The following is an 18993-nucleotide window of genomic DNA, read 5'->3' as shown; positions in this document are numbered from 1 at the left end:
TAAAAAAAAAAAAAAAAAAAAAAAACCTGTCAGAAAACTTGGAATAACAGGTATAAAAGGCAACTTCCTTGGGGCGCCTGGGTGGCTCAGTCAGTTAATCCTCCGACTTTGGCTCAGATCATGATCTTGCGGCCCATGAGTTCCAGCCCCATATTGGGCTCTGTGCTGATGGCTCGGAGCCTGGAGCCTGCTTCAGATCTGTGTCTCCCTCTCTCTCTGCCCCTCCCCTGCTCACACTCTGTCTCTCTCTCAGAAATAAACAAACATCAAAAAAATTTTTAAAAAGGTAATTTCCTTAATCTGATTAACATACAGCAAACATTATGCTTAATGATGAAATACTGAAAATTTTATCTTTTAAAAATAAATTTTTATTTTTAATTTATTTTTATTTTATATTTAATTAATTTATTTTTTAAGTTACATCCAAGTTAGTTAGCATATAGTGCAATAATGATTTCAGGATTAGATTCCCATGATTCATCCCCTACGTATAACACCCAGTGTTCATCCCAACAAGAGTCCTCCCTAATTCAAAGCTAATGAATTAGTTTTAGGGGCCCAAGTCCAGACCTTGGATTCACTGAAAAGTGATGGAATGAGCCAAGTTAGATTCTGATTAGCCCAATTTCTTCAATTTTTTAAAAACATTTATTTATTTTTGAGAGAGAAACAGAGTGTGAGCAGGGGAGGGGCAGAGAAAGAGGGAGACACAGAATCCAGAGCAGGCTCCAGGCTTCAAGCTGTCAGCACAGACCCTGACAGGGGCTCGAACCCACAAATCGTGAGATCATGACCTGAGCCAAAGTGGGATGCTTAACTGACTGAGCCACCCAGGTACCCCCATCCAGAGTCTTCCAAAACGCCTCAAGTCATCCAATCATTAGCGCCTCACTATCTCCCCGCAGATAAAAATCCAAACCATCTTCTCAAGAAAGTATCTTTAATTTTTCTTTAAGAGATTCCACCAATTGAAATCACTCAAATTAGAATAAAAACATATCAAATGCTTTAAAAAAAACAGGCACGCAGTAGGATACACAAATAGCAGATTTGGTCACCAAAGACTTTAGATATTTAAATAATCATGTGTATCATAAATCATAATGTTTTAAACTATTTTAAGAAATAAAAGAATAAGTAGAAAAATTATCAGATAACAGGAGACTCTTGAAAGCTAACAGACGTGCGTTTGAAATTAAAGCCTTAGAATTGAAAACTACAATCACTGAAATCAGACTCCATAAATGAGTCTGTCATTTAGACACAGGAAAAGAGAACATTTGTGGACTGCAAAACATATCTGAAAACATTGCCTTCAGCACAAATCAATGACTTTCAGTACACAACGGGATGCTACAAGAAATGGGGGGTAAGCCTGTTGCACATCTAATTTAAGTTCTGGAAAGAAAATAGAGAGAAGGTAGACAAAGAATTAGAAATAATGGCTGAATAGATCATTTAAGTTTTACTTTACATATTTTAAGCTTTATTATTTTATTGAGTCAAATTTAGAATTGATATTCTTTCCTGGTGAGTTGATCTAGGACTCTAGGAGACTTGGCTTATACATCTATAACAATAGGATGAGGGTTAGAAAACAAGTTTGACAGAATTTAAAGCTAGAGCTTTATTTAATAACATTATTATGACTTCTGCTGCAGGTAGAGTACATTACGGTACTTTTGCTCTGGGGATGCCTTCCCACAAAATTTGCCTTCAGAGTCACACCAGTTTTAAAAAAAAAATTAACATGTGTTGTATCAGGTATTTTTTAGAATATGGTCAAGGGGGCTTGGTAATATCAAAATCCAATTTAATGTTTTCATGAATTCTCAGAATTTGAATGTACTCTATATGAGGGATTGGTAAGTCTTTCTAATAGAATTACATCTGGGTGTTCAGAAGAAGAATGGTAGATAGTTTTTCAATATAGAATTAAAAATTAAATTCATAGATGTAAAAGTGTTATAAAATCTCTGGAAAAAAAGAAAGCAGAAAGGCAAAGTAATTGAGTGTTTTCTTGACTTTTAAAAGTATGCAGGGGGGCGTGGGTGGCTCAGTTGGTAAAATGTCTGACTTTGGCTTAGGTCATGATCTCACCGTTTGTGGGTTTGAGCCCCACCTTGGACTCTGCGCTGACAGTGCACAGCCTGCTTAGAATTCTCTCTCTCTCTGTCTCTCAAAAATAAATAAATTTAAAAAAGAATTCAAATACATTCATATGAACGAGCAAGAGAAAGACTAATATAAGATTACCATTTATACTTTTTTTGTATTTAATAACATTACCTGGCAGGAAAAAAACTACCTGGTATAATCATGAACTTTAAAAATGAAAATCTATACATTTTATTTTTTTTTTGACGTTTATTTATTATTGAGACAGAGAGAAACAAAGCATGAATAGGATAGGGGCAGAGAGAGAGGGAGACACAGAATCCGAAGACGCTCCAGACTCCGAGCTGTCAGCACAGAGCCTGACTCGGGGCTCAAACTCACAAACCGTGAGATCATGATCTGAGCTGAAGTCGGATACCTAACCGACTGAGCCACCCAGGTGCCCCAAGAATGAAAATATTTTTGATCACATTCTACATCTGCACGTGCCCCAATAGGAATAAAAATAATAAAATGCAATTATTTCAATGAGATACCCTTTACGTTTATTTAGAACTCTATATAAGCTCATTTTTCTTATTTGCCTTGTACCTTTGAGTACTTTTGTCATGGACTGTAATGGGTCCCTAGAAAGTAATGATCTACACCATCCCTCTATAAGTGGAGAGGATCCTTTCTATTCAGATATATTCAGGTAAAACCAGTGCTACTGCTCGTGCCTGGCTACTCAGAAATTAGACAATTTAAAACAATGTTACCGATTGAGGTGATTGCTCCAGATTTATTTTTCCCAGTACAGAATGTCTCCTTTGATTCATTACCCATTGCATTATGTCTTGCAGACTTGAACTGGAAAACTGATGAAAGAAGAAACATATTTTCCTGATTAAATAAAAACCACAAAACCATTGAGTTCTAGTGACTAAAGTTCAATCATGTAGAAATTCTATAGTAAATTAAATAATTAAAAATCTAAGGGGAAAAACAGCACTCCTTTTTCCAAGATGTGGACTTTCCTTTGCACTCTTAATCTTAGTAGTGTTAACTTTGGTGAAAATGAAAAAAATATGATCTGGGACCAGAGGAATATTCACCTGATTTTTTTCCCTGGACTTTTCATATATTTTTTTAGTGAGCACAAAATAACTAGCCATGGATATAAGCCTCACTTGGACAGTTTGTGTTTAATGAAATATAGTAAATTATATCAAGTGTCATCTGATTCAGGGAAAGTATTTTATTTTATTTTAAAAGTTTATTTATTTTGAGAGAGGGAGAGAGAGTGTGTGAATGCACATGTGAGCAGGGGAAGGACAGAGCAAGGGAGAGAAAGAATTCCAAGCAGGTTCCATAGTGATATGGAGCTCCATCTCATGAACTGTGAGATCATGACCTAAACCCAAATCAAGAGTCAAAGAATCAGATGCTTGAGGCATCTGGGTGGCTCAGTCAGTTAACTGCCTGACTTTCAGCTCAGGTCATGATCTTCTGGTTCATGGGATGGAGTCCTGAGCCCTGTTCTGTGCTGACAGTGCAGATCCTGCTTGGGATTCTTTCTGTCTCCCTCGATCTGCCCCTGCCCTGCTCATGTTCTTTCTCTCTCACACAAAATAAATAAATAAACTTTAAAAAAAAAGAAAAAAAAATTTTGATCCTTAATCAACTGAGCCACCCAGGCTCCCCTCAGGGAAGTGATTTTTATATGTTTTGGTTTGGTTCATAATTCTGTTTCTTAGAAGACTTTTATCTAAATGCTGTATATGGAAGTATAGGGTGAGCCCAGAGTACTTTTTCTGCAATGAAGAATACATCTGTTTTTCTGATGGCCATTTAACTGAAATTACTTTTGGTAATTTATAATTTGATAATAGTGTGTATCAAGCAATTAAATCTTTAAAATCTATTTTGGTAACAATTCTGTTAGTAACAAACATGTTTTATTGACAAACTAATGTTTTAGTAACAAACAAATCTACTACCTCAACATAAAAAATGTTATGCTAATTATTTTTACTTCCCTCCTCCTTAATTTTATAGCTGCAATTAGACAATAGACTAGTTATATTAAACTAATGAAACAACTTCTCTCTCTGAGGTTTGTGGTGTTCATCTCAACTACAGGTTCGACCTGGACTTCTAGCTCTTTCCCATTCTGGAATTCTATCACTGTACTTATTTCTTCGTAACTTACAATGACATTCATAATTGCTAATGCCATTTACAAGGATTCTTGACATAGACAGGTATGCACTGGCCTGTTCTAGAGTTTGGTTTAATCTGAAAGCTTGGATTCCTTGGAATATATACAATCTATGTATTACCTTTGCTCTATAGATATTTGTGAAGAACTTTTCTCCAAGTATATATTCAATAATTAAAAATATTTGCCGTATAGGGGCGCCTGGGTGGCTTAGTCTGTTAAACGTCCGACTTTCGCTCAGGTCATGATCTCGCGGTTCGTGGGTTCGAGCCCCGCGTCGGGCTCTGTGCTGACTGCCAGCTCAGAGCCTGGAGCCTATTTCAGAGTCTGTCTCCCGCTCTCTCTGACCCTCCCCTGCTCGCGCTGTCTCTCTCTCTCTCTCTCTCCTAGAAATAAATAAAAATATTTAAAAAAAAATTTGCCATATAAATAATTGGATTGTGCTCAGTTATATCCAATTATACTTTTGGATTATTTTTAAATCGCTTATTAGGCAAATTTTTCACCTATTGACATAAGACTGATAGTGCTCAAGACTAGCTAATATGAATAAACTTACAGATTTAAACTTATAAATGTAATTTCCTTTCATCTGAATGTAGTTTTAGAGCAGCTTGTATATAGCTTGATATCAAATTGCATTGTGTGGTTTATTCATAAAATATAAATATATTCTTGACATCTTTTTCCTTTATCAATGAAAAGAACATCTTTTTCCTTTATCAATGAAAAGAATCTATAATTATACCACATACTGAAGTTCCATGGAGAATCTCTCATTATAATGGTTTCAAATCTCATACTTTTTGTGAAGTTGTTCTATGTTGTTTAGGGAACAACCAAATGGCAAACACAATTACACCAGGTCATTAGAGAAAATACTTCAGGATAAATAAATCATTCTGGTAATTACTTACCCAAAATGCTCAGCATAATTACTATTACCAGAAGAACAATGATCATGGCACATCCAACTTTCAAGAAAATTCCATGATGGTGAGGATCTACACAATTGGATAGATTGGACAGATAAAATTGGATAGTAAGCCCAGCAGGTATTTCCTTATATGGTGAGAGGTAAGAGGGGGCTCAATACATTTTCTTAGTTATTATGCTTCTAAGTTACTCTCCTTTGAAATACATAGACCCAGCTTCTTTTTGTGGATGCATGCACACACACATATGCACTCACACAGAACCTATATATTTTTCTGGCTTGTGAAGAGGGGGCTTGTAAAACTACGAATGGATCTAAATTTTTGTTTGTGGTTTCACTGCACTTATTTCACAGTATTAATCCTACAATGGCCTACTGTGCACAGTCCTAAATTTTTATACAAGACTGAGACCCTCCTGATTCTCTCTCTCTTTTTAAAGTAATTTCTTAATGTTTTTTATTTATTTCTGAGAGAGAGAGAGAGCATGAGCAGGGGAGGGTCAGAGAGAGAGGGAGACACAGAATCCGAAGACAGGCTCCAGGCTCTGAGCTAGCTATCAGCACAGAGCCCGATGTGGGGCTCGAACGCACGAAACGTGAGATCATGACCTGAGCCGAAGTCGGATGCTCAACCAACCGAGCCACCCAGGTGCCCCCGGATTCTCTAAGTTTATTCACCACACCCACTGATGTAGATTGATCCATTCTATCTCTCTTACATAACATGCCTACCTACTATGGTACATAACCGTAATTTCATTCATTTTATTTTAAAATAAAAGTACTCTTAGAAATTACCTTGCCCAAGACCTGCACATTAATGGGGATATTCAAGCCCACAATAGCATAGTTATTTGATAACAGAGTGGAGATCAGGCCTCAGTTGTCTTGACTGACTACCAAACCAGTAGTTGGTTTGATATTCACACTATCTCCATATCTTTGGAGTACTCAAAAGATAATAATAAATCATAAAAAAAACAGTAAGAATTATTAGCTTTGGCTGATAATTAGACCAATAATCTCTAATCCAAAGTAATTGCAGTATGTCAAATCCACTAGATACATGATATATACACTGAGAAAGTAATAAAATCATTGGTGTTGACATATAGCAAATTATAAAGTCAAGCATCAAGGCTGGTTAACCTGAATGCTTATTTAGTGGTATATTACTATAGAGTGCTTTTTTCTATGTTCAAATTATTACTGTTATTAAATAAAACATCCTTAGTGGGATTTTAATTGTCAGAATGTAAAAAAGTCCATGTGCTTTCATTTATCATGTAAAACAATGAGAATTGTGCCAGTCAAAGTAATTTCAAGAAGAATGTGATGGTATCCCTACACGTTTTTAATATAAAATAGACATGCCTTTAATAACATGTTTTAGGTTACTGACCTAAAAACTTACAGAATAAAATTTCAGATTTCATAAAAGGACTGACATGAGGAATATTGGGTCATTCTTTTAGGTCCTTGAAGTACGATTTATGAAGTGTGAATTTCTGAATTTTAGCCTGGGATATTCTCAGGAGAATCATACTTCTTCACTGAGAGTCAGCTCAATTTCATCATGACATCCTTCTTTGTTTTATATCTTAAATATTTCTGTTGAGTATCTCATGAGATCTATTTATTTATTTATCCATTTATCCATTCAACCACTTACCAAGCATCTACTGATTGCCTGTTAGGTACCTGGTACTATGTGAGGTGTTGGGGATACAAAGGTTAAGAGATTAGAGCAAGGGTCTCAGCATAGATGAGGCTCTGAAGTAGTAAGGAATAAGGTAACTTTAAGGAACAAAGAGAAAGACAACAGCCAGAGCAAAATAAATAAAACATATAGAGTTAGAAGAAGACTAAGAACATGACCTATCATATGTAGGGCTGTGTAGGACATGACAATCCAGTGTACCAAATATTTTTTCCCTCTTCTGTAATATGACACATGAGAACAGAAGTTGTATTTATCCAACACTAGGAATATGCAGTGAAAGAGTACTAAAGCATTTGACTTCTGGTCTTAAAAGCCTTTGTGGATAGGTAAGTTAATCTTTATTTATGTTTTCTCTTTTTAATACTGGAAGATTAGACTAGACAGCATTAAAGATGTTATCCCCAAATCTGTAAACCAGGAGGGGAGTAAAGTTCTATCTGTAAACAAAAAGGAAATCTAACCCAGGAATGCAGAATTGAAAATACTGGATTTGTTGCTTGAAGTGAGTTAAAGTAATCACTAGAAAAGTGGACTAAATGCATAAGAATTTTCACAGTATGAGAATAAGAACGCAATTCTAGTACATATTATTTTTCAAATAAAGTTCTGTCTTCTCATAGAAAAAGAAATCACCCAGTTTAGGGAGGGGAAAAAAAGCAGATAAGCTTTTATTGGGTAAGTTAGAGAGATGACCTTTAAAAATAGGGAATAATATGCTTCTGCAATCAGAGAAAATCACACATCAGGTTCACTTGATAATTGCAAATTTAAAGATATAAAAGAATTAATACATTCTATGGAAAATATAAAAAAGCTAATGTTATTTTCATCTTATAAGGACAAATGCAATGAGGAGACTTTAAATTATATAATATTTTATATAAACTTTATAATACAAAAATCTTTGACCCTAGAGAAAAGAATGGAAATGCAACATGAAAATTTCCATAATACTTTGGAGAATAAAAGACACATTGAATTTGCAAATCTATCAGTTTTGAGTGGTTGTAATTAAGGTGCAATGTTATCTTTAGCTATATGCCTATCTATTTGTAGGCATACAAAAATATTCTATTACTCAGATAGTCATTAATCCTAAACTTCATGAAATAAAATACCAGTATTTCATGTCTCCCTAGTTTAGTTTAACGTTGTTATCCTATCAATATGCAAATTTCAAAAAGATAATTAACAATGTGAATAGTAGCCGGGAATTTCCCCCTCCGTGTAAGTGAATTTATCATCCTGTATTAAAAGGGCACATTTAATCAGGGGTATATAAAGTGTAGAGAAGAAAGAAGTCATGTGTACAGATGTCACTGTATGAGTATAAATGTTCGCTTCAAGAAGTGAAAGGAATAGAAGGTCTTTGAAAATCAAAAGCAAAGTTCTACATACTAATAATTATATATAACACCCAGCGTTCATCACAAGTGTCTAACATCCATCACCCGTTTAACCCATACCCCCACCCTGACCTTCCCTCTAGTAACCCTCAGTTTGTTCTCTATAGTCAGGAGGGTCTGGTTCTGGTTTGCCTCTCTTCTCCCCACCACCACCCATGTTTATCTGTTCTGTTTCTTAAATGCACCTATGAGTGAAATCATAGGGTATTTGTCTTTCTCTGATTGACTTATTTTGTTGAGCAAAATATTCTCTAGCTCCATCCACGGTGTTATAGGTAAGTGATAAATCACTGAATTCTACACCTGAAACTAATATTACACTGTCTTTTAACTAACTAGAATTTATAAAAATTTTAAAAAGAAAATCATAAATTACAATAAACTTTGTAAACACTTTGTTTCATCAAACACATTCACTCTTATTCTTGCATTCTTCTATTTTATTTTTTAAGAAGACCTATACAAGCACAGGACAGAAATAAAGGAGATTAGAAGTAAAATATTAATTTTAGAAGGACCTCTAAATGCAACTTACCAGATTTCTGAAGGGAGGATGAATTTTCTAGAGAAAAAGCCCCACCATTTTTAATATCCGCATAGACTATATCTCCAGCCTTTGCACATATGAAAAAAAGAGAGAAGACCAAAAATGATGTTCTGTTAAGGAAGTCTCATAGTTCTGTAAATAAACTTCCAGTAAGTTAAATAAACTGAGCTGAACAATTTTCTCCTCTCCCCAATTTGGTGGAATTCTTCTATGAATAAATTACAAAAGCAATGTGTTCAGTCTTACCAATCAAGGCAATAGATCTCCAAACACGTCATGGTATGGAGGAAACCTACTAATCATACAGTAGTGTCTTGCTCCCTTTCTGCTAAATTTGGAGTGCTTTTCACTTCTAATAGTACCACTGAAGCCTCATATCACTTTTTCTTCTATAAACTACTTCCTCTTAAAAGAGGACGTTCAGACATATATTCCCTAGCAGAAATTCTGTGACTACTCAACATTTTCTTCAAACTGGAATAGTAATTTGGAAGGAAGACAAAGAAAAAGAAGGATGTTTTAAAATACTTACTTATTTTGAGAGAGAGAGAGAGAAAGATAGAGAGAGAGATATAGCATGAGCAGGGGGAGGGACAGAGAGAGTGGGAGAGAGAGAATCTCAAGAAGTTCCTGCACTGAAAGCACCAAGCCCGGCGCAGGGCTTGAAATCAGGACTGTGAGATCATGACCTGAGCTGAAATCAAGAGTCAGATGCTTAACCAACCGAGCCACTCAGGTGCCCCAAAGAGAGGGATTTTATTATGGGTGTGTTAGAAATAATTGATAGACTTCTCATCTTGAAATCCATTGCATTTACCTAGGTAATACGTTTTTAACTTAGGCAAAAATTCCCTTAAGCCTATTTCTCCTCTTGTGTGCTTTATAATATGAACATCTAACTGAGTTAAAACATGGATCATGCAGATTTCCAAACTGGTAATTATATTTAAGACACAGAAATAAACTCTATGTCAAAATAACTCAAGGCCATGTCATTAAAGAAAATAAATCCTAAGTTTAAATACAGTTCATAGAAATTCCCTGCTGAATGCATACAAAAAACATATGTTTTGATATCCCCTTTTTTTCTAAAGTTCCACTAAAATTATATTAAAGGAATAAAAATTTTAAAGTCACAAACAATAAGAAAAAAGAAGTGAGTTCTAACAGATACGGAAAAAAAAAATCGGTCAATTCGTGGAAGAGATACCATCATTGATGAAACAAAGTAGAAGAAAGTGAGGTCTAGAATATTCAGAGGGAAATAACTGAGGATAGAGCCCAACTACCTGTGAAATCTTTATAAGGCTCAGAGGTCAGACATGTCATATATGAAAAATGACAAGAAGCACTAGTTTATAAGCAGTAGATTAATTGGATTTCCATACATGACAGAATTGGTTTCCTCAATATTCACCCAATTACGTTGCGTAGAATTATTTAAACTGCATCCATCCTTCATCCCTCAGTTCCAACGAATTTATCTATGTTAATCAAATAACTAGAGAACAGATCTTGGTTTTCTATCATTGAGGGTTCCCTCATTGTAACGCCTAAACCACAAGGCTTCTGACCCTGGATGGGCTATAGGTTGACCTCTGTTTCTCAACATCACTATGACATTCTCTTTTTCCTGGCTTGTTCTAAAACTTTGTATGTTGAACCGAATTTTATAATGAAACATGTATATTTCATGTTTCATGAAAGGGGTTATAGGAAGATAGTTGCATGACCATACGTTTTCAGTGAGGATTTGAACTTATGTCAGTCTAAAGTCCATGGTATAATAATGCCTTCTAGATTTTGAGGGTGAGAATCACATTTTATTCTTCTTTGTTATATCCATCACTCAATTTATGTTTGAAACATAATGGACACTTAGTGATTATATATTGGATTACCAGAACAGTTAATGCTACACTGAATTGTATTACTGAACTCTTAACATTTTTCCAGAATGAGAGCAATCACTTTTTACTAAAAAGTAGGCTTCTGTTCATATAAAAAAAAATCATATCAGGGGCTCCTGGGTGGCTTAGTCGGTTGAGCGTCCGACTTTTCCTTGGGTCATGATCTCGCGGCTCGTGGGTTCGAGCCCCGCGTCGGGCTCTGTGCTGACTGCCAGCTCAGAGCCTGGAGCCTGTTTCAGAGTCTGTGACTGCCTCTCTCTCTGACCTTCCCCTGCTCACGCTGTCTCTCTCTCTCTCTCTCTCTCTCTCTCCTAGAAATAAATAAAAAAACACACAAAAAAAACACAAAAAAATCATATCAGAGATTTAGCTATATAAAACTAAAGAAAATACTAGCATACGGAGAATTTATTATAAGTTATAACTCCTTGGAATTTACACATTATATATGAAAATAACATATATACTTATGTTATATATATATAAATTATATATAATAATAAATGTTTATTTATTTATTTATGAGAGAGAGTGCTCAAGCAAACAGGGAAGAGTCAGAGAGAGAGGGAGACAGAAAATCTCAAGCAGGCTCCTTGCTGTCAGTGCAAAGCCTGAGGCAGGGTTTCAACTCACAAACCATGAGATCATGACCTGAACCAAAACCAGAGTCTGACACTTAACCAACTGAGCCACCCAGGCCCAGGCCCCCACATTTAATATTAATAATCTCTGCCTTCTCTCCTTGCCCAAAGTAAGTAACCAAGGTATGAGTTATGGAGTAATCTCTAAGTTTGTTGAGATTTAACACTTGCTTGAGTGTCATGATTCTTGTAGGCATGACTCACCTAGCCAGAAAAACCATTTTATAGGTAGTCAATGTATGGGTTAATTGAATAATGGGATATTAAAAGAAGTAGTGTCTTGTGATGTATACGATTAAATAATAGAAATATGTCTGAAAACAAAATAGAGCTGTTCAGTTAAGCACACTAGACTCATGAAATATTCATCAGTAAAGACATGAAAGAGCAACAGATATTTAGTTAGGCAGCTGTATTTTATAAGGAAAATTATATCCTTATAATGATGTTTTCAAACATGTGACAACTTTCCTGGGCTATAACTTCTTTGAATGTTGAGCTGTTCAGTTACCATTACTGATAGATGCCAGTCTCAGTAATTAAGTAGTATGCATTTGAAATATGTTTTATTATTGTCCTAACTTTAATCATCATTTTATTAATCATGGCTCTGGGCCTGGATTCCAAGTGGAATCCTCAGCCTTGGCCCACTTTCTAGGGTGCAAGTCTTCATTTACAACTGCCTTCAGATAACTCAACCTCAAAATAATCAAAAGTAATCCAACTTCACCTCTGCTTCCACTGTGTTACCTCTTTCTTTCGGTGGCCCACTACTTTTGCAGAAACTCGGGCTTAATATACCCTTTTATACCTCTTTATACCAAAGTGTATGCATGGGTGAATGATGGAGAGTAATATATAATAATGTATTCATTTACTGTGAAAATCCCCTTTGCAATACAGAAAAGCATGTAACCAAGAACATTGTCAGACAAATAGAATAGCGTGGGAGGGCAGGGAGGAAAATTTAGAGAATGATTAAAAGCTTACCAATCAGGTAAGTAACTCTTCCTGTGATGGTAAGAGTGAGAAATAGAAAACCGTACATTTTCTCCGAATATTTCTGAGGGGGAAAAAAAGCTTTATTTTGCAGGTTTGATGGAACATGGGGATAGGGAAAGAATTACTTGTTCTATGATATATTTGTATCCATTTGTGTGGAGGTACATACATATTTTTAAGGTCAATATATGTTATATATATACGCGTATATGTATGTACATATATGTATATATATAAATGCATAGAGCACATGCATTTAAAACAATATATGCTATATAAATAAATATATATTTTATAAAGTATGTGAAAAGGTTTCATTTTATATGCAAATGACATCTTTTACTTTTTTTCAGTAATCTATAACAATTATATAATTATCTAATTTTTCTGGGTTAGTGGTTCTCAGTCTTGACTGAACATCAACACCTTTTGGAAAGCTTTTAAAAAATGAGTATGTTGGGGCGCCTGGGTGGCTTAGTCGGTTAAGCGCCCGACTTTCGCTTAGGTCATGATCTCGCGGTTCATGGGTTCGAGACCCGCGTCGGGCTCTGTGCTGACTGCCAGCTCAGAGCCTGGAGCCTGTTTCAGTCTGTGACTCCCTCTCTCTCTGACCCTCCCCTGCTCATGCTGTCTCTCTCTCTCTCTCTCCTAGAAATAAATAAAACATTTTTTAAAAAATGAGGATGTAGAGAAAAAGCAATTCTTGTGCACTGTTGGTGGGAATGTAAATCGGTGCAGTCACTGTAGAAAACAGTACAGAGGTTCCTCAAAGAAGTAACAATGAAAATGCCATATGAGAGCAGCAAGTCGGAGCTCCATGGAGGTGGCGGGGGGTACCGGGTGGTGGCTGCAGCAGCGACTCCTCTGAGCTGATCCTGAGGAGGCAGCTGCAGCGGCAGCTGCTGAGTTCTCAGTGAAGGTTTTTCATTTCTCCCAACCTCTTCCCTCCCCACCCCATCCATTAATATTATTTTTTTGAAGATTCTTCGTTGTCAAACCGCCAAAGTGGAGAGTGCGATCGCAGAAAGGGGTGCTTCTCGTTTCAGTGCTTCTTCTGGCAGAGGAGGAAGTAGGGGTGCACCTCAGCACTATCCCAAGACTGCTGGCAACAGCAAGCTGCTGGGGAAAACCCCAGGGCAAAACGCTCAGAAATGGATTCCTGCATGAAGCACTAGACGAGATGACAACTCTGCAGCAAGCAACTCCGTAAATGAAAAAGAACGACATGATGCAATCTTCAGGGAAGTAAGAGGCATACTAAAGAAGCTTACTCCTGAAAAGTTTGACAAGCTATGACTTGAACTCCTCAATGTTGGTGTAGAGTCTAAACTCATTCTTAAAGGGGTCATACTGCTGATTATGGACAAAGCCCTAGAAAAGCCAAAGTATAGCTCACTGTATGCTCAGCTATGTCTGCGATTGGCAGAAGATGCACCAAACTTTGATGGCCCAGCAGCAAAGGGTCAACCAGGACAGAAGCAAAGCACAACATTCAGATGCCTCCTAATTTCCAAATTACAAGATGAATTTGAAAACCGAACCAGAAATGTTGATGTCTATGATAAAGCGTGAAAATCCACTCCTCCCCGAGGAGGAGGAACAGAGAGCCATTGCTAAAATCAAGATGTTGGGGAACATCAAATTCATTGGAGAACTTGGAAAGCTTGATCTTATTCATGAATCTATCCTTCATAAGTGCATCAAAACACTTTCGGAAAAGAAGAAGAGAGTCCAACTCAAAGATATGGGAGAGGATTTGGAGTGCCTCTGTCAGATAATGAGGACAGTGGGACCTAGATTAGACCATGAACGAGCCAAGTCCTTAATGGATCAGTACTTTGCCCGAATGTGCTCCTTGATGCTAAGTAAGGAATTGCCAGCGAGGATTCGTTTCCTGCTGCAGGATACCGTAGAGTTGCGAGACCAGTGTTCCTACTACCAAAGCAACAGTGAAAACAAGGTCTATTATCTTCCCCAAACCAGTGAAACTCCTTAGTTGTAGAGGCCAATCCTGAGGAACACAGTTGACTCCCCGTAGTCAGCCTTGATTTATTTTTCATAAGAGAGGCTACAACTCAGTGTGAGCTAAATGAAATGCATTCTGGATTTGTTCTGATTCCTGGGGCCCACGGTTGTCTTTACGCCCTACAGGATGGGTCTTGGGAATTCAATTTCCAGCAAATGAAACAACTAAGGGAGTTTGTGTGGAAATAACGCTTGACTTTTGACCAGAGGAGAGGTAGATAGATGTCTGAGGATCTGCATTGCTTCTCCCTTAATTGATTTGAGAATTATGATGTGGCATGTGACTGCTCCTGGGTTTACATATTATAAATTTAGCAAGAGTCTAGGATAGTTAGCATTTTCTGGTTCCAGCTGTCACCAGTTTGTGTTATATGGTAGCAAATCATCATTTTTAGGGGTATTTGATAGCCTTACTTACTTATGTGGAGACTTAAGGACCTTAAAAGAAAAGATGCTTTTCTTTTAAGAAAAGCATCAAGGGGCTCCTGGGTGGCTCAGTGAGTTGAACATCTGACTTTGGTTCAGGTCATGATCTCATATGGCTTTCATAGGCTCTTTGCTGACAGCTCAGAGCCTGGGCCCTGCTTCAGATTCTGTGTCTCCCTCTCTCTCTCCCCCTTCTTCACTCAAGCTCTCTCAGTCTCTGTCTCTCTCAAAAATAAATAAACAAAAAAGAAAAGAAAGAAAGAGAAGAGAAGAAAAGAAAAGAGAAGAAAAGAAAAGATAATGATATTCTAAGCGTTGCTGGAGGATTTCACTATGATCCCCAAATAATGGGAGTGCTAAAGGCCAGTTTAGCCTCCATGAAAGAAAACAGGAAATCTTAAAAGCTGTCTAAGACATATATCTGCCTGCAGCTAGAAATTCTTACATACATTAAAATAGAAGAAACACACGTTCTGACAACAAGTTGGTTGGAACAAAGGAGAGGAGGCAATAAATGAGGGCCAAGTCACTGGGAGAAAATTCCTTCTTCCGGGTATTTGCCTCCCAAATATCTTCTATTACATGCGTTCTGTCTGAGAAAGTAATATTACCCTAGACACAGACACAAAATACACAGACTTCAAAAGAACAGGATTCTACTCACCTTTGGTTTTTAACATAAGAAATTCCCAGAAATAAAATAAAACTGTAGGTTTCTGAGTTTTTCTTTCTTTTCTTTTCTTTTCTTTTCTTTCTTTCTTTCTTTCTTTCTTTTTTTTTTTTAGTTAGAGAGAGAGAGGGCACTCATGAACGAACAAGGGAAATGAGGAGAGAGAAGGAGAGAGAATCATAAGCAAGCTCCATGCCCAGCGTGGAGCCCATGCAGAGTGTGATCTCATGGTTGTGAAATGATGATCCGAGGTGAAATCAAGAGTTGGACGCTTAACTGACTGAGCCAAGAAGGCGCCCCGATTTCTGAGGTTTTAAGTCTAATTTTCCATAAAATTTGGGAGCCTGGTGAACAGAGTCTGCAGCCCCTTAATGATTAAAGCATCCCGTAGACCATACTCTGCAACATTGGGAAGTGTGGCTACTCATTCCAGGTAGGAAATATGATGACATAGAACAATGGACACGGAAATTCTTCCCGGGGGAAAATTACTTGCGCAATCAGTTGGATTATTTTTATGTAATATTTTTACATTGCTATAATGTGTATAACACCTCTAGTGTGGGCTTTTCATACATGGCCTTTTGTTTCTGGCTGTTTTGTTTAATGTTTTCAAAGTTCATCCAGGTTGGAACATGTATCAGTTCTTCATTTCCTTTAAGCACAGAATGCTATTCCATTGTGTGGGGATAGCATGTTTTGTTGATAGATTCATCAGCTGATGGACATTTCAGTTGTTTCCACCTTTAGGTTTTTATTAACGATGCTGCAGTGAACATTCACGCAAAAGTTTTGGTGTGAACACTCGTTCAGTTCTTTCAGGCATATACATAGGAGTGAAATTATTGCATCATTTGGTATTTATACTTTTGACAAATTGCTAAACTGTCTTATACAGAGGTTGCACCATTTTACATTCTCAATGTCAGTATATTAGTATTTAATTTCCTCCATATTCTCAAGAACATTTGTTACTTTTCCCCTCTTTGATTATAGACATTCTACTGGTATAACTTACATTTCTTTTATTAAATTTATTCTTAAGCGTTTTATTCTTTTTGATGCTATTGTAAATGAAAACCATTGTAAAATTTCATTTCTGGATTGTTCATTGCTAGTGTATAGATATACGACTGAGTTTTGTATACTGATTTTGTGTCCTGTAGTCTCGCTGAACTTGTTTTGTAGCTAATTGTTGTTTTTGTGGATTTCTTAGGATTTTCTATATACAAGATCATATCAACTGCAATAGAGATAGTTTTATTTCTTCCTTTCCAATTTGGGTGTAGTTTTTTGTTTCTTTTCTTTCTTTCTTTCTTCTTTCTTTCTTTCCTCCTTTTTTCTTTTTTCCCCTTTCCTTTCCCTCCCCTTCCCTTTCTTTCTTTCTTTCTTTCTTTCTTTCTTTCTTTCTTTCTTTCTTTCTTTCTTTCTTTCTTTCTTTCTTTCTCTCTCTCTCTTCCTTCCTTCCTTCCTTCCTTCCTTCCTTCCTCTCTCTCTCTCTCTCTTTAATTTTCCTGGCAAGAATCCTCAGTACAATGTTGAGTAGAAAAAGTGAGAACAAACCACCTTCACCATTCTTCCCAACATTACCACCAACTAAAGATTGGTATCCCTAATGTGGGGGAGGGGGCAAGATGGCGGAGAAGTAGGGAGCTCCATACATTGCACTTGCCCTCATATCTCACACAGAAAAGATCCAAAGCCATAGGAAACCTTACAGAACCCAAGAGACTGGGAGAAAAAGGACGCAGAATCCACTGAGAAACCCTTCTAACTTGAGTGCGAACTGGGAAAGATAAAATCAGGCTGGGATCAGAGACTCCAGGGACGGAGGCGATCCCCCTCTGAGGGGAGTGAGAGGTGAAAAAGAGAGAGTCTGAAACCGCTCAAGACACAGTCCCTGTCCCGGGGAAACAGAAGAATCTCCACCCGGGGCACAGATGGACTGTGTGCGCCAAATCCCTGCTCGCCAGGTCACTGTGCGCCAACTCGTCCTGGAGGGGCTGCGCACTGACCACTTATTGGTGCTTGGCAGGATGGATGCTTAGAGGAGCTGCGCGCCTACCATGCCATTGTGCTCCTGGCTGGCTGGACTCCTGGGGGAGCCGCGTGCGTACCGGGTCACTGCGTTCCTGGCTGGCTGGGACTCTAGAGGGATAGCGAAGAGCATAAGAACTGGGAGATTTGCCCACAAATTCGTGTTTCAGGTGACTAGACACAGAGGGACCTGGTTTCCCTCTGTCTAGTGGGCCCAGTGCGCCCCAAAGGCAGACCCCCTCCCATGCTCACCAACCTGACTCCCAACTCGGAGGAGAAGGGAGCAGCGATTTTGGCTCCATCCCCAGGGCTATCCAAGAGGCTTGGAATTGCCCTGAGGGGATCACCTGCCAGGTTGTGTCTACGGCAATATCAGTGGGGCGCGCAGACTGGGATATGGAAAATAGGCCTGGCCTGGGTTAAAGAGTGAAACCCACTTTGACTGCCCCCAGCACAGGGAGTTTACACACCAAAAAAAGCGAGGTGCAGTGTTTGGTTCAAGAAGGGACTGGAGCTCTGCCACTCTCATTCCCACAACCGCCAAGGCAGAACTCCCGCCAGACGCATTTGATCACACCATGCCCATACCTGCTTGAGAACTGCCCTCCCTTTTTTCTTTTCTCTTTTTTTCTTTCTTCTTCTTCTTTTTTCCTTTTTATTCCCTGAACACTGACCTGATTAACTCTGGTCACCGGCTTGCTTAAACAGTCACATTTAGTCTACTCTGTAGATGTAAATTCTACACCCACCGACCTAGTCATCTCTTTCTCTCAGGAGTAATTAGACTATATAGTTTCTCTGGATAACACCAGCGTCCTTCCAAAATTCTTTCCAAATAAACAGAAATTGAAACAATTTGTCACCACTAAGCAAGCCCTACAAGAAATCCTGAGGGGGACGCTCTGAAGGAATGGTTGCAACGAACAAAGATACTAGAGACACCACCACAAACATGAACCCCTCAAAAGACACAACGACTATAAATCCACATATTTCAATAACACTGAGTGTAAATGGGCTGAATGCTCCAATCAAAAGACATAGGGGAGCAGAATGGATAAAAAAACAAAATCCATCTATATGCTGTCTACAAGAAACGCATTTTAGACTGGAAGNTATGATGAAAACTATAGAAAACTTATGAAGGAAATTGAAGAAGACACAAAGAAATGGAAAAACATTCCATGGTCATGGATAGGTAGAATAAATATAGTTAAAATGTCATTCCTACCCAAAGCAATCTACACATTCCATGCAGTTCCAATCAAAATTGCACGAGCATACTTCTCAAAACTAGAACAGACTATCCTAAAATTTGTATGGAACCACAAAAGACCCCGAATAGCCA

General features: G+C 37.6%; 1 protein-coding gene and 1 pseudogene across 1 annotated transcript in view; one reads left to right on the top strand and one right to left on the bottom strand.

Annotated features, from left to right (window-relative positions):
* Positions 1–11706, bottom strand: part of CLECL1 (C-type lectin like 1) — a 29409-nt gene extending 17703 nt beyond the window's left edge. The window contains exons 1-4 of the mRNA XM_077759009.1: positions 11690–11706; positions 8923–9044; positions 5239–5325; positions 2880–2978 (exon numbers count right to left, since the gene is read on the bottom strand). Coding sequence (XP_077615135.1) covers positions 2880–2978; positions 5239–5325; positions 8923–9044; positions 11690–11706 — 325 coding nt within the window. The remainder of the gene's footprint in view (positions 1–2879; positions 2979–5238; positions 5326–8922; positions 9045–11689) is intronic.
* A 1561-nt stretch (positions 11707–13267) lies between these two features.
* On the top strand, positions 13268–14483 carry LOC144227404 (eukaryotic translation initiation factor 4 gamma 2 pseudogene; annotated as a pseudogene).
* The last annotated feature ends 4510 nt before the right edge of the window (positions 14484–18993 follow it).

This window comes from Crocuta crocuta, unplaced genomic scaffold, assembly GCF_008692635.1.
Source record: "Crocuta crocuta isolate KB4526 unplaced genomic scaffold, BGI_CrCroc_1.0 scaffold72, whole genome shotgun sequence".
Lineage (NCBI taxonomy): Eukaryota > Metazoa > Chordata > Mammalia > Carnivora > Hyaenidae > Crocuta > Crocuta crocuta.
Note: the sequence above shows the minus strand (reverse complement) of the source record. Positions and strands in the feature narration are given on the sequence as shown.